General features: G+C 36.8%; 1 protein-coding gene and 3 long non-coding RNA genes across 5 annotated transcripts in view; 2 read left to right on the top strand and 2 right to left on the bottom strand.

Moving 5' to 3' along the window:
* mthfd1b (methylenetetrahydrofolate dehydrogenase (NADP+ dependent) 1b) overlaps positions 1–2,167 on the top strand; it is a 38,087-nt gene extending 35,920 nt beyond the window's left edge. Inside the window, exon 27 of the mRNA XM_017475567.3 lies at positions 693–2,167. Within this exon, the coding sequence (XP_017331056.1) occupies positions 693–782 (90 nt within the window). The 3' untranslated portion in view covers positions 783–2,167. The remainder of the gene's footprint in view (positions 1–692) is intronic.
* Positions 2,168–8,192: 6,025 nt separating this feature from the next.
* LOC108269638 (uncharacterized) lies at positions 8,193–15,946 on the bottom strand. 2 transcript variants are annotated; one of them, XR_001813494.3, is made up of 4 exons: positions 15,858–15,946; positions 8,860–8,898; positions 8,647–8,660; positions 8,193–8,510 (listed from the first exon to the last, which is right to left on the bottom strand). It is a non-coding gene; the product is annotated as an uncharacterized LOC108269638 (long non-coding RNA). The 2 variants fall into 2 exon arrangements; XR_001813493.3 differs by lacking the exon at positions 15,858–15,946 and adding an exon at positions 9,088–9,246.
* Positions 14,086–15,954, top strand: LOC108269639 (uncharacterized). The gene is made up of 2 exons (XR_001813495.3): positions 14,086–14,702; positions 15,920–15,954. It is a non-coding gene; the product is annotated as an uncharacterized LOC108269639 (long non-coding RNA).
* On the bottom strand, positions 15,012–15,851 carry LOC128633567 (uncharacterized). The gene is made up of 3 exons (XR_008396969.1): positions 15,645–15,851; positions 15,477–15,490; positions 15,012–15,340 (listed from the first exon to the last, which is right to left on the bottom strand). It is a non-coding gene; the product is annotated as an uncharacterized LOC128633567 (long non-coding RNA).
* Positions 15,955–15,970: the final 16 nt, after the last annotated feature.

Below are 15,970 nucleotides of genomic sequence, written 5' to 3'. Positions count from 1 at the left end.
GCAGTTAATGCTGTGCCTGTAAGCAAATATAAAGTTTTATTCCTCTTATACCAACACTAATAAGTGTTTAAAAAACAACATGTTCTACGTTATCCATTTTTGTTGCGAAATAAGTTAGTTCCCGTTGTTTATTATAATGCAGTTATAAACAGTCTTTATGTTAATAAGACAACAAAAAAAGATGCAGTTTTAACCAGAAACCGTAAAGCCCTTCTGGGTCTTAAACAGGTTATCTTTTTCTTTTCTTTATTATTATTTATTATTATTTATTATTATTATTATTATTATTATTATTATTATTATTTATTGTTTAAAAAAAAAAGACTGCTATATAAAGCGCTGACCTGGTTTGCTCCTTCCAAAAATGCTAAATAAACATCTTGCAGAAAGCTTCACCATACCGACAATTATATCATTACCTTATATAAAACAATTCTGCAGAGAGTCAACTATACAACGTGAAACTATACCTGTGAAAGTTGTTACTATAGAAACCGTCATGATTTGGACGAATGCGTTAACATAAACCTGTGATTTGAACTGCAGCCAGTACTACTAGTGTAAGATCTGCTGTTACACAAAACGAATCCATGCCTTCTCAATTAGAGAATTGAGAATTCAACATTCAGTGTTGTGGTATAAACAGTTCACATATTTACACACGTTTCTCACTATGCGGTTTTCCGATACAGATGCCCACCATACCAGGTCTCCCAACACGCCCCTGTTTCTACGACATAGATCTGGACCCAGTGACCGGAGAAGTCATCGGACTCTTCTAACAGATGCTGAGTGGAATCCCCAGTAGGCACACTCCTGACCCAGATGTTTGTAATGATTTAATTAGGGAGATATACGAGTAGAATCAATAATTTTTTACTGATTTGTTTCATAGTTTGATGTAAACTGTCCTCATTGTTGCTGGATCAGTATTACAGCTACGAGTGTTCTGCTATGGAGAGATGTTCTTACAACTGACAAACTCTCAGAGCCAACAAAGCCCTAAATATTTATGTTCAATTAAATGGGAACGTAATTTCAGGCCTCCCATTCAACTGGCTTATGTCATTTGTATGTGGTGGGTGGAATCATTCCAATGTATAATCACTAAAGCCCTTTTTAACCGGCTTTGATTTGAGTAATTATGTATTTTATATACAGTTGCTTGACACAATGTGGAAAATGAAGACTTCATGGAAAAATTTCACCAAGTAGGTCAACAGACTCGGCTGGTCACGTTATCATGTGGGCATTGTTTTAGAAAACATTCAATCAAAGTGCAGAAATGAGCAACTCTTACAATTACTTTTTCCATTTTATGTGGTCAGAAATGCAGTTGTATTTATTCTGCCAATTTCGAGCATTAAAATTTTTTTTTTTTTCGAAATGCATCACAAATTATCTAAAATCTAAAATTATCTAAAATCATCACAAAACTAATTGTCAATTGCTTGAAAGTGCACAATTACATTTTTCAGCAAAACTATGTTAAAACAACACAGGTTAAAATGAACAGTGTTTTTTACACCACACATTAGTGAAGAATGTTCTGGAAATTTAGAAACTGGAAAACCAAAAACAGAAGTTCTTTCCACAAGCATCGTGAATCACAAATATGAAATGGTTAAGAGCTTCATTTTTTTTCTTTTCTTCTTCTTTTTCTCCTTAATAAATCTAGCAATCCTTTAATGATACACTACATGATAAATGATCCATTGTATTAATTCTTTATGTAATTCTTGGACATTTTCAGAAATGTACCTGCCCTGTAAGTGAAATCTACAAAGCAATCATTAAGAAGTACTGAAGATGGTCATGTGATGACTAATCATTTCTCATGTAGATTGGTTTAAAGACGGATGACTGAAAAACATGGGTACATGCATCCCCCCCCCCCCCCCACGCAGTTGTGTAATTAAAAGAACTGTAAAGAGTTTATAAACTGTTAATTGTGAAATGTTTCTCCTCCGTCTTAAGCGTGATTGTTTTCTTAACAGAACTTTTTTTTTCTTTCTGGAATTCTGAATTGGTGTACATGTCTGTTGAATGAATGTTTTGAATCGGAGTTGTCTTTTTAAGAAGTGAAAGAGTTAAACCTAAAACAGGAACCTCGTCTACATTCCGACACCGTCTCGTTAAATAAAGGCATGTTCTTTCAATACCATAACTGCATAGACACGTTTTAAGTCAAGACACGTGTGGGGTTTTTCTTTTTCTTTTCTTTCTTTTTTTTTTTTTTTAATTGTCAAGTCTCTATATAGCGATATCTGTACCATCAGTTCTCTAGATGTTGAAATGACTGTGGTGTGCAGCACATAACAGAACAAGAAGTACAGTACATTGAGTACATAAAGTACACAACAAAACAAACAGAACAGTGAACACGCAGGACAGTAGATACACAGTGCACGGACTCTCTCTCTCTCTCTCTCTCTCTCTCTCTCTCTCTCTCTCTCTCTCTCTCTCTCTCTCTCTCTCTATACATACACACACTCACACATATGGCTTATATTCGGCTTTTCTAGTGGTTTGTACTGTACATCTACAGTATCTATAACCGCAAGGGTTCAGATGGAGTTGCAGTGTCCAGTCCTATAAGGATGGATTGAACACTGGTTAAGGATGCCTGGCTTAAACAACCTCGCTTCTGCTGTGCAGTTTATTCTGCAGCAGCACAAATTCACTTAATGCAAAGTCATATTCTAAAGAAAACAAAAACGAGTCAGAGAATCAATAGTAACCGGTTAGAGCCTGAAATGCTTTTTGGCGAAACCTGTTTTTGATGGTTTTGTCACACCCACTCGAGAGTAACCGCTGGCCTGGAAAGATCCTGTTGCTAGTAAACATTGGTAAAAAGTTCGAGTTAAATCAAGTGTGTTAAAACAGGGAGACAGAGGCCCACTTTATCTCTTATCTTTCGTGACCTGACATGCATCTGTGATCTAAGCAGATTCCATTTTGTAGTCTCATAAATACAAGATTTATAGTCTGGTCATATGTGGCGTGGAAGGAAAAAAAAAAAATAAACCAAGTACTGTTCTTGGGTGTCTCCTAAACAATAAAGTGGACGAGAAGCCTAGCATACTGTAAACCCTGTATTGATGTATTGAACAAAGCGGCTCTGAATGAATTATCCATGATCATCAGAGACAAGCTTTTAGTCCTGATGCATGATTGTGTGTGTGTGTGTTTTGTGTGTGAGTGGACCTGTTTTTATATCTTGTTTGGCAACCAAATGTCCCCACAAGGATCGGAATTTCAGTTTTGACAATGGGGACATTTGGTTGGTCTGCATGAGGAAAACTTTTTTTTTTTTTTTTTGGACAAAATGATTACCTTCTATTAAAAAAAAAAACCCTGAAAAGATTCTAAATGATTCATTTTGTTTACTGAGATTAAGGGTAGGGTTACGTTTAGGTGTATGCACAGTATTAATTAGCTGCTTTTATAATTATGTTAATTGAAGGTCCTCACAATGATAAGATGAACGTGTGCATGTAAGAGAGTGGAGAAATAATGTATCAAAATGTATAGTAAATGTAAAGTAGTATGTATTTGCCGGTTTTGAAAATGAATGATTCGTAAACTAGCCCAACAAGGTTAACAAGTTCACGTAAGTAGACTAGAAAATGATGGCTAATGTTGATTCAACTCAAAAGTACGATGAGCTAATTATGTGCTCTAATGCAAAATAATTATGGGAGTGGTGACTTATGTCTCTGCCGATAAAGCTTATCGTGTATCACAAATGACAGTGCCAGGAAATCTTGGCTGACATTTCAGCTATGAGCTGTGGTGTTTTCTCATCTCGAGGCTGGAATCTGACTGGAGTCTTCATTACGCTTGATGAAGTGTTTAAATGTGAGGTGACTGTTGTTCTAAACTTTTTGTACTGCATTGTGCTGTATTTTGCTTAGTTTTTTTTCCATATCTATCATCCATTCAAGCTAGTTAACTTGACTAGCAAATACATATAGTTCCCACTAACCAGTCCACATCCTTGGTGTGTATGCACAGTGCGTCAGCAGATGGCGAGATTCGGAAAACAGTAGCACGTGCCAAAGCATATAGAACAGTTGGACTGTGTTGTGTTTAAACAAACTTATCAAATGAAAGGTTTTGTTTTGCAAAAGTCAATAAGGAATCGAGTTTTCTCTTTGTCTAGTTGTTTGACAAGTGAAGGTAAAAAATACTAAACTAAACACTGGTGTACATCTTAGAAATCAAGACATTTAGGGTGTTTTCACATATAGTTCGTTTTAAAAGAGCCAAACCCAGTTCACTTAGTGTACCAGAAAGGGAACCAGCCGAAAATGATCTCAGTCCTTTCGGTGTTCACAATTAGTGGACTCAAAAGAGAACTTTTTTTTCGGTTTTCTTCAGCAATGAAGAGATCTCAGACCCTTTGACACCACAACATCATAAGAGCTCAGACCCCAACTTGCACCCAAAATTTCATCCAAGTCGTCGTAGAAGGGACAGGAATCCTTAATTTCAGTGGACTCACCACTTTGACACATTTCTCACGAGTGCTCATGTACTTCTGTCATAGTTTTTAAAAAATAATTCCCCAGCATTGTAGCGCTGTTCTGTTATAGCCTCTTTCCTTCATTTTTTGAGAAAACAAAAGAAACACTTTTATGTTCTTAGGTGTTGAGCAGAGGTGGTGTTTAATGCAATTGTCTTTCCAAATTTCAAGAAGTGCACAGCTCTCCTCCTGAGTCCACACGACCCCGCGACCTGGTGACATGGTGAAAAATTTTGTGTTGTTTTCAGCAGTGACGGAACATGTTAGGTACACACGTCAAAGCTAAATGCAAAGCGGACCGGGACCTCGTTGTTTTCATATATCGCAAAGAAATTGAACCACAAACGGACCCACCTCCGGAGGTGGTCTGAGTACAGTTCACTTTTGGGTTCCTTTTAGGGGGGTCTGAGATCACTTGGTTTGTTCATATACACGCTGAACCGCTCTGAGAGCGCTTGGAGGGCTCAAACGAACTAGTTGTGAAAACATCCTTAAATACATTTACCCAATGAAATATAGCTGCAAGCAGCTACAGAGGGATCAAGCACTACATAGCTCCACCTTGGGGACACCAAATGACACCTCAAGACATGGTCCTCATGGTTATTTCACCGTCAGTGTCTGCTGTGTTATGCTGCAAAAATAGGACAAAGACATCATAATTTTAGGTCAAACAGTTGAAGAGTTATGAGCACTGAAAAAATATATATATATATTTCACAGACTGGATTTTTTTGTGCTGCTTGTAAACACAGATCATGGAGAGACATGTAAAGGGTTTCAGTTAATGTTCACATCAAACATCAGAATGGGGGGAAAATTGTGATCTCTGTGACTTTGATCGTGGTATGGATGTTGGGACCAGATGGGCTGGTTTGAGTATTTCATAAACTGCTGATCTCCTGGGATTTTCACATACAACAGTATGTAGAGTTTGCATAAAATGGTGCGAAAAGCATTGACAGTGAGTGACAGTTCTGTGGGTGGAAACGCCTTGTTGATAAGAAAGGTCAGAGAATAATGGCCAGATTGGTTTAAGCTACCAGGACTCTTAATAAACGTGATGAGCAGAAAAGCATCTCAGTATGCACAAAACATCGAACCTTGAGGTGGATGGGTTACAAGGGCAGAAGAACACACTGAGTTCCACTCCTGTCAACCAAGAACAGAAATTTGAGGCTATCATGGGCACAGGCACACCCAAATTAGGGACAGATTAGGGGAAAATAATCACCTGGTCTTTTTCCAGTCTTCATCTGTCCAGTTTGGGTGAGTCTGTGCCCATGATCGCCTCAAATTCTTGTTCTTGGCTGACAGAAGTGGAACCTGATGTGATCTTCTGCTGTTGTCACCATCACCCCTGGCTTGCACATTAGGAATAAATTCATACATTTAAAATCTATATCCTGAATTTAAATATTTCTATAAAGCTGCTTTGGGACGAAGTCCATTATTAAAAGCGCTATGTAAATAAAACTGAATTGTTGTGTTCCATCCACCTCAAGGTTTGATATGTTGTGCATTCTGAGATGGTTTTCTGCTTACCATGGTTGTAAAGAGTGCTTAGTTGAGTTACTCTATCGTTCCGGTCAGCTCAGGACAATCTGGCCATTCTCCTTGGATCTCTCTCGTCAACAAAGTGTTTCAGCCTACAGACCCTCCACACACAGGGAATTTTGTTGAGAAAATCCCAGGAGATCAGCAGTATGTGAAATACTCAAACCAGCCCTTCTGGCACCAGCAACCATGCCATGTTTAAAGTCACAGAGATCACCCCCCCCCAATTCTGATGTTTGATGTGAACATTAACTGAAGCTCTTGACTTGTATCTGCATGATTTTTTTTGCATTATGCTTCTGCCACATGATTGACTGATTGGACACCTGCATAAATGAGCATGTGTACAGGTTAAAAGGAGTGGTGAGTGTAGTAAAAATACACAACAATAATAAAAATGCTTCTACAGACCAAATGACCAAATACATCTATATAAGGATCAAGTTTCAGAGCTCAGTGTGCTTTCTTTCTTTCTTTAAAAAAAAATATATATTCTTGCAAGAAAGGCTTTGCATGCTGTGCATACACTGAAGGTCTGAACATTGCTTTTTTTCCAAGTTGCTGTGGGTTTACATGCATGTATGATATACCGTTTGATTAGTTGAGGTCTTTTTTAAATGATTTTGTGAATCCATATGTGCATTTTCAAAACATCACCTCACTGGGTGAATGGTTTCTATTCTCAAAAATCCATCGGACAATGTTTGTGCAGCTTGGTCTGAAGATGATCTAAGCTAAAGGTGGTGAGGATTGGACATAAATTGAAGGCTGTACAAAGTTTTGACCTGCCTTTCAAGAAATTCCAAATTGTTCATGAAATACAATGGTGGCCATGACATCTTTACAGCAACTGATCTCAGTCAGAAGCTTCCAAGGAGTCAGGGAAAACAATAATCATGTTTCTAAACCAAACACTTAAAAAATGTAGTTGGAAAAGAAACACGTTTTTCCTTACTATAGTGCCACCTAGCTGTCAAACGAAACAAAACGTAATAGGTTCTCTGCAGGACTAAAAAAAAAAAAACCCTTGTCTGTCAAGTTTGGTGTTGCTGAGAAACAGGGAAACTTCTTTGTTTGCATGATGGCAGAAATTTAGAAATGGTGGATGGAAAATGTTTGCATTGACATGACTTGGCCTCATGTCAGAAATCTGACTACACCAGAGTTATCAACTTATTCCAAATGGTTACGAAGTAAATAGCAAAAAAAAAAAAAAAAAGGTTTTCATGAGCAAATATCAAATGATGTGAAATGTTTTGCTGTCCCACTAAGTATTCTCAAGTTTCATGTTGAGCCATCAAGCCATTGTTGAGATATGGCCTCACTTCCTGTTTGGCATCTTCACTGTCAAAGTTGCTTTGTTATAGGCGAACATTTTTGAAGAACAACTTTAGAAAAAAAAAACTCAAAATGGTGGAAAATCCAATATGGCGAAAAATGACTTCATGGAGTCAGTTGAAATCGGCACGAAGGATTAATGTGAAAAAAACCTAGATCTAGAAAACCTAGATCTAGATCTAATGGTCCCAAAGTTCTAAGCATAAATGTACTTTTAATGTGACCCAAAATTGGCAAAAAATTTTTTGCCACTATTCCCAATCAGTGTGCCAAATTTTTGCAACTTTTTACCATATGATTCTAGGAGCTGCCATAGACTTCCAGCACAGAAGAAGAATAGTAGAGCATCACTCTACAATCAACAAAAACAATAGTGTTTCAGCACCATCAGTGCTTGACCCTTCAACTAAGATTGAGACTGAGAACCATATTCATTCTTCATTTTCTTTGCTCTACTGAAGCTGTAACCAGTGGTGAGTTTTATTGTGGACATGTAAACTTCTCTGAGCCATTCTTGCTCCTTAAACATATAAAAATGTTTTAGTTATGTGTGTTTAATGGTTGAATCTACACCTTGCATGTATTGCTTAACCAGTATTCTTTACAAAAGATAACATTCATAAACCAAGTAGGTCTTATTTCCTGATTTAACATTGTTTCAGCATATACACCTTCTTGCTGTGTAAACTTGCACACCTTGCCACAGCTACTTCATTTCGTTTTATATTTGGAATTTCAAAGCTTAAGGAGTCAACGATTCTAAAAGCCATTCTTTGATACCAAACACTTTATTGATGATCATTTAATTAAAAACAAACATATGTGGTATAATTATACATGTTTTAGTTTATTAGTCATGGTGCAAGAAAAAAACAGCATCAGACAGACTTCAGACGTCTCTTCATTCAGCTCCTTGTCATTATGGTTTGCCTTTGCCATCCTTTCCATCCTTTCCAGGTCCGTGACCGTGTCCGTGACCATGACCCTGACCCTTGCCTTGACCTTGCCCTTGTCCTGGTCCTTTTCCCTTGCCTTCACCCTTGCCTTCACCCTTGCCTTCACCGTGGCATGGTTTGCTCTTTTCGCACTGCAGAAGAAATATACATGAGTTTCATATTTTTAAAGCATATAATGCTATTGTTACATATGTATATAATATGTACAGTACACATGCATATCATTAGCACATATGTCGGAAAGAAGAAAAGAAGTGTAGCTGTTACCTGAGGGATTTTATCTTTCCATGTAAAAAGAGAAAACAGAGCACATATTTTAGACTGAATAAACAAAAGCATCTTTTAGAAATAGTTATAGAACATAGAAAAAAAAGTGTGTGTGTGTGTGTATAAATATATATATATATATATATATATATATATATATATATATATATATATATATATATATATAATATAATATACAGGAAATATATTCACCTGGGTTTGTATCTGCCATTGTTCTTCAAATTAACAACACTAAAAGTGCATGAAAAAAAGACTGTTTAACTAAAATATGAAGCATGCATTTTGTTCTAATTTTGTGTAACTTTAATTGGTCCATAGTTCCACAGTCCACATATATTCGTATATCACTAGCAACCAAGATTTTAAAACTTCTCTTGGTGAACAATCATAACTAAAAATGATTATTGTATTATGTCCTACCTGTTGCCTTGATAAGTCCACTTCTGAAGAAACTCTCTGCGCTGTCTGAATTTATGATGTAGGCACACCCTGGAATAGCTGGACAGGTATAGACTGGTACAACATGTTAAGCAAGCGAACAGAAAAGTTAAGGACAACCCTAACTCCTAACATGGGACACCGGTTTGAAGAAGAGGAAGAACATTGTTAGATAATAATGTTGATGTTGCAAAGTTAGCTGTGGGCAATTTGTAAGAGAAAGGAGGGGAAAATGAGGAAACTGCATATATTAAAATCTATTTTCATCCATCAGTTACTTTTAACCCTTTAACATCCTCACTAAGAAAAAAAAGCAGTATAAATTTGTTTTCTTTATATTTTTTTTATTTCCATGGGGCAATTACTGTTTTTTTTTTTTTTTTTAACAGACCCCACAGTTTGTTTGTTTTTAGTATAGGTGACCTATGGCCTTTTTAGTATAGGCCATAAGTCACTTCATGGTAAAAGTATAAATACATTTACCAAATACCAAAAAATTTTAGAAAAACTTCAAGAAAACCCATAGGTGGATGTTTGGAGTGATTTCTTGTTGCTAATTTCCTCCACATGAATTCTGCAACAAAAAAGTGACTTGTTGCTAAATTCCTGTACAGGATGTTAGCAACAAGAAAGTCACTCCACACACACACACACACACACACACACACACACACACACACACACACACATATATATATATATATATATATATATATATATATATATATATATATATATATATATATATATATATATATATATATATATATATATAGTGATTTTTTTTTAACATAACATATAGCTGCAATCAAAATTATTCGACCCCCATTGCAAATCTGGTTTATTGACAAAATTTACAGACTTTCAGCTGTTTGCAATGAACAAAACGAACAAAAGCAATTGAAATAGTTCAACACAACAAATGCTTCAAGTGGTTTCCCCAAATTCGACTGAAAATGCAACTTATGATTTCTCCAGTTTCTAAATTATTCAACTCCCTAAATAGAATCCCTCACAACAGCACAAATATGCAAAACAGTTGTTGTCTCAACCACACCTGATGCAACTAATTAAGGACTTCATTAGTTGTATCAGGTGTGCTTGAGCTGGAACATACCTGAACTGGCTAGGGGCAAAAAAATCTTGAAATACCTGAACGGGGCAGAAAAATGATGCTATCAACGGCTGCAACCAGATTTCTGAGAAGGCAGGTTGTGAAAAACCTTCAAGTGACTGCAAAAGACCTGCAGCAAGACTTGATGCATTACTAAACGCAGAAGGTTTCCATGCCAGAACTCATATATATCATATAAATAAGGATTCTGTTCTGTGCAGCGATGAAACAAAACTGGGACTGTTCAGCACGATTGATCAGCAGTACGTCTGGAGGAACAAGAAAGAACACTCTGTCCACAGTCAAGCATGGTGGTGGCTCGGTGATGCTCTGGGGCTGCATGGCATCCTCTGGCACTGGAAACCTGATATGGATTCATTGAAGTATCAGGAAATCCTAGGAGAAAACGTCTTGCTGTATGTGAGGAAGCTGAAGCTTGGGTGTCATTGGACCTTCCAACAAGACAATGATCCCAAGCATGCCTCAAATTCCACCAAGGCTTGGTTGCAGAAGAAGTCCTGTAAGATTCTACAGGGTCATCATAGTCACCTATCTTGAACCACATAGAAAATCTTCTCAGCTGGGATTTGAAGAAGATGGTTGCAGCATGCAAACCCAAGAATATTTCTGAACTGGAGGCCATTGCTCATGAGGAATGGGCTAAGATTCCTCAGGAATGCTGCCAGAAGCTGGTGTCTGGCTATGCATCTCGTATGCAGCAGGTCATAACGGCAAAAGGGTGCTCTACTAAGTACTAATGATGCTTGCCATGAAGGGGTTGAATAATTCTGAGACTGGAGAAATCATTATTAGTCGTATTTTCAGTTGAATTTGGGGAAACCACTTGAAGCACTCGTTGTGTTGAACTATTTCAATTGCTCTTGTTTGATTTGTTCATTGCAAACAGCTGAAAGTCTGCAAATATTGACAATAAACCTGATTTGCAAGGGGGGTCGAATATTTTGATTGCAACTGTACCCAAACCGAGTGGTAGAGATGGCTCAATCAGGCTGAGTTAAGTTCAACACATTTTTCAGTAAGATGTAGTGACTCAAAATGTGCTCTACCAAATGGTTGAGAAGAAGGTTAAAGGTTAAGGATGTAAGTAAGGTAAATACTTAAAGAACTGCACAAAGAGGGCCTGTAAGCATTCATAAAAGACTCCCAAATGCTAAGAAATGATTGTCACGTATGTTATTTGTGCCAAAAGTTCCATATTGTCATGTCACAGCAAATCAGTGACTACATTTCCCACCCTGCACAGCAGCCTACAAACATGGCCGCCATGGACTACACTTCCCACACATACATGTTCATCTTCTTCAGAATACTAATCACACACACCTATTTAAAATCTCACACATACTCACACCACAGTATATAAGAGACTACTCAAACACCATGAATTTGCATAGTATTGAGTTTATCTCACTTACCAAGCGATTGTCCTTTGTTCTAGTTTCATTTCATGATCTCTTGCCCTCTTTATGCCTGTTTGCCAATCGCCTGACCTTTTGTATTTTTTTTTGACCACGCGTTGGATTACTGATTTGTATTTGTCTGCCTTTGTCTCCTTTAATAAAACTGTTAACTGCACTTGCATTCGTCCTAATCACCCTTACGTCTCGCGATGTGACACATATATGTTTCAGTCAAAATGAAGTCATTTTAAGAAAGGTATTATTTTTGCTGTATAGGATGCCAATCCTATCCATATGCAGGGGTTTAATATGCCTTGTATATTTGGGCCAAAAAGATATCTCATTAGGGTATTTATATAGACAATTATAATAACTTCATGCTCAGATTTTTCCAAAACTAAACACATTTATATATAGTCTGCTAACAGAGATTATACTGTAAGTAACAGAACAGTACATTTCGTATCAAATAGGATAAACGAATTGTTCTGTGCATTATTAGCTACAGGTGTAACACAATTAATAGCTTTAATTGCATTGGGTTGTGAATACTATAGGGTGTCCACATAAGTCCATATGCTTTTTTGTCTTTGCAGTAGGGTGGAATTGTATGTTCCGCTCCTCAGTAACTTGTCGTACAAGCCTCTTATGGGAGTGAACATCTTCTGCCTCATAATAATGATGATGTGAGTCATGCAATGAACTCTAGTCACAAAACAAACCATGAAACTTGTCTACCACATGCACAAAAGTAAAATCAAATAAATCAGAGGAAAACGTTAATTTTTTTAAGAAATGCTCACAATTTCTAGCCCGTCTGTAATCAGGGGACTCATTTTGAGCTACTTTGTTACATGTAGAACCTCTCTGAACTACTTATTTGGCTGAATTAGGGCAGTGATTCTTGCAAATCCCAGAAAGATTGGAAGGATAATATAGATGATGTTGTGTCACTTTTAGCATACGAGACAGTATTTGGAACACAATTTAAAGGGAACCCCGACTATGAATACTTGTATGGCTTATTAGATTAGCGCTGACATCCGCTGTATAAATCCGCTATACAAAAATATGCTAGATGTCAGTTAAATTATTATTTTTTTAAATCCTTGAACTCGAAAGGCCACCATTGCTGTTTACGTCTCAATGCATTCTGCTTAGTGATGTCAAATGGTTGCAACGGTCGCAACGGTCTTAATTCTCCAGCGACCCTAGAGATATAAACATGTCTTCAGCCTTTTCAATTTGAACCCGAGCGTAACATAAGCGAGGAGGCTGATATAGAAGACATGACTCAAAATGTACATCAAAATGAAGATGATCAGAGAGGTGAGGAGGCGAAAGTGGGGCAAAAACCATGGTGTCTGTGTAGCAACTGCACATCTATGCCAACCGAGACCGTTTGCTGTTCAAGGTAAGCATATGGATTAAACTATCATTTTATGATGAAACGTATTCTAATATCAATCATTTTAGAGATAATTAGCCGTCTCTGTCGTATCCTTTATCCTGTTAAAATTCAGACGGCCAGTGAGCTGTCACCATGTTATGAGCAAATCTATGCTATTTTCACAGCCTCTATGTGTACGAAGGTACTCATATCTTTGGAAAGCTAAGATCTTGTGATTCGATTGATATAAACCATTGCTCACCTCATATGAGGCCTCATAGTAATCCACTGATCCATAACATTACACTGGCAAAGGTCCAAAGAATCCAATTATGTAAAAATATTTAGTCCAGCTTTCAAAAAGAGACCAAAACCATGCATGTACTCAAAATGGTTCAAGAACGGCTGTAATTTTACTTTGGGTATGCCTTGACTAGGCGTTTTAGGCTAATTTTACAGGAGCTTTACGTTATGAGAATATACAGAAAATACGCACTAACAAGATGCTTATCCCCTGTTTCACAGCACACAAGAACTAGAAAATTGCAGCCAAACGCAGCAAAGTGTGGCACTATGTTCCTGCTGCGGGGGCTAGAAGCTTATTCTTTCGAGTGCTCAAGTGCAACCATTTTACGTCATCGACTTTGAGTGTATTGTGTAATGTTACGTAATGGCGGCCTCCGTAGGATAAAATATGTATTAAATATAAACGATTTTAAGTAATAAACATATTTCATGTCTTTATAACAACATATTTTAGTAGGAGAGGGCAATTATTGTTTGTTAAGGCCTACAAGTCTTTGTAATTGGGGTTAATTTTAAGGTTTTAGCTTTACTGACACTTTCATGCAGTATGTAGACCACTAATGAGAACATTCTCGGACCTAGGTAATCACCCTGCTTAGTAAGGCAGCGGAAACCTGTATCATTCAGGAATAGCATAATAAATGAATATAACAGACAAAACAAAACAAAAAAAATACATTAACCTGTTACACCAGCTCCGTTGTATAGGTTATGGCAGTTGGCTAGGTAACAAAGAAAACACAACAACAAATAAACAAACAAAACTTATAGAAAAGTAACCCAAACCACAGGTGGTTGTACTGAATCTTTCTATTGTTTTATATACTATCCTTCTGAATTACATCTGAATTGACAACTACAGTAAAAAACACAAATAGATATTTATCAGAGGTGAACTCGTCATCATGAATGAAATGCACTTCCTAAAGGTAAAAACTAGAAAATACAAGGAGTACAAGGAGTCTGGAAACTAGAAACTAGAGATTTGTAATCTGGGAACTTGAAACTATGAATGCTGTGATCAAGGCAGAAGTAATGCGGGATAAACGGAAGAAACAGGAACTGTGAAAACCAGGAAGTAAGACTGCATGTAACCAGAAGGCTGCATTGTACATAGCAGAACCTGATAGAGTGGAAAAAATAAACCGTATGAACTGGGAAATATAGCAGTATTAACAAGAAGCAGGCAGTGTACATGGCAAGGATAAATATCCTGAAATTCCTAAATAGAAGAAGAATAGTAGAAGAATACAAACAAAAACAATAGTGTTTCAGCACCATCAGTGCTTGACCCTTCAACTAAGATTGTGATTGAGAACCATATTCATTCTTCATTTTCTTTGCTCTACTGAAGCTGTAACCAGAGGTGAGTTTTATTGTGGACATGTAAACTTCTCTGAGCCATTCTTGCTCCTTAAACATATAAAAATGTTTTAGTTATGTGTGTTTAATGGTTGAATCTACACCTTGCATGTATTGCTTAACCAGTATTCTTTACAAAAGATAACATTCATAAACCAAGTAGGTCTTATTTCCTGATTTAACATTGTTTCAGCATATACACCTTCTTGCTGTGTAAACTTGCACACCTTGCCACAGCTACTTCATTTTGTTGTATATTTGGACATTGAAGTTTCATCTGTGTGAATTTCAGAGTCAATGATTCTAAAAGCCATTCTCTGATACCAACACTTTATTATCATTTAATAAAAACAAACATATGTGGTACACTTATACATGTTTTATTTTATTAGTCATGGTGCAAGAAAAAACAGTATCAGACAGACTTCAGAGGTCTCTTCATTCAGCTCCTTGTCATTATGGGTTGCCTTTGCAATCCTTTCCATCCTTTCCAGGTCCGTGACCGTGACCATGACCATGACCATGTCCGTGACCATGACCCTTGCCTTGCCCTTGTCCTGGTCCTTTTCCCTTGCCTTCACCTTTGCCTTCACCCTTGCCTTCACCCTTGCCTTCACCCTGGCATTGTTTGCTCTTATCGCACTGCAGAAGAAATATACATGAGTGTCATATTTTTAAAGCATATAATGCTATTGTTACATATGTATATTATATGTACAGTACACATGCATATCATTAGCACATATGTCGGAAAGAAGAAAAGAAGTGTAGCTGTTACCTGAGGGGTTTTATCTTTCCATGTAAAAAGAGAAAACAGAGCACATATTTTAGACTGAATAAACAAAATTATCTTTTAGAAATAGTTATAGAACATAGAAAAAAAGTATATATATATATATATATATATATATATATATATATATATATATATATGAAATATGTTCACCTGGGTTTGTATCTGCCATTGTTCTTCAGATTAACAGCACTAAAAGTGCATGAAAAAAAGACTGTTTAACTAAAATATGAAGCATGCATTTTGTTCTAATTTTGTGTAACTTTAATTGGTCCATAGTTCCACAGTCCACATATATTCGTATATCACTAGCAACCAAGATTTTAAAACTTCTCTTGCTGAAATAATTATTGTATTATGTCCTACCTGTTGCTTTGATAAGTCCACTTCTGAAGAAACTCTCTGCTCTGTCTGAATTTATGACGTAGGCACACCCTGGAGTTGCTGGACAGGTATAGACTGGTACAACATGTTAAGCA

This window comes from Ictalurus punctatus, chromosome 9 (genome assembly GCF_001660625.3).
Source record: "Ictalurus punctatus breed USDA103 chromosome 9, Coco_2.0, whole genome shotgun sequence".
Classification (NCBI taxonomy): Eukaryota; Metazoa; Chordata; class Actinopteri; order Siluriformes; family Ictaluridae; genus Ictalurus; species Ictalurus punctatus.
This window is presented reverse-complemented; position numbering and strand designations above follow the sequence as displayed.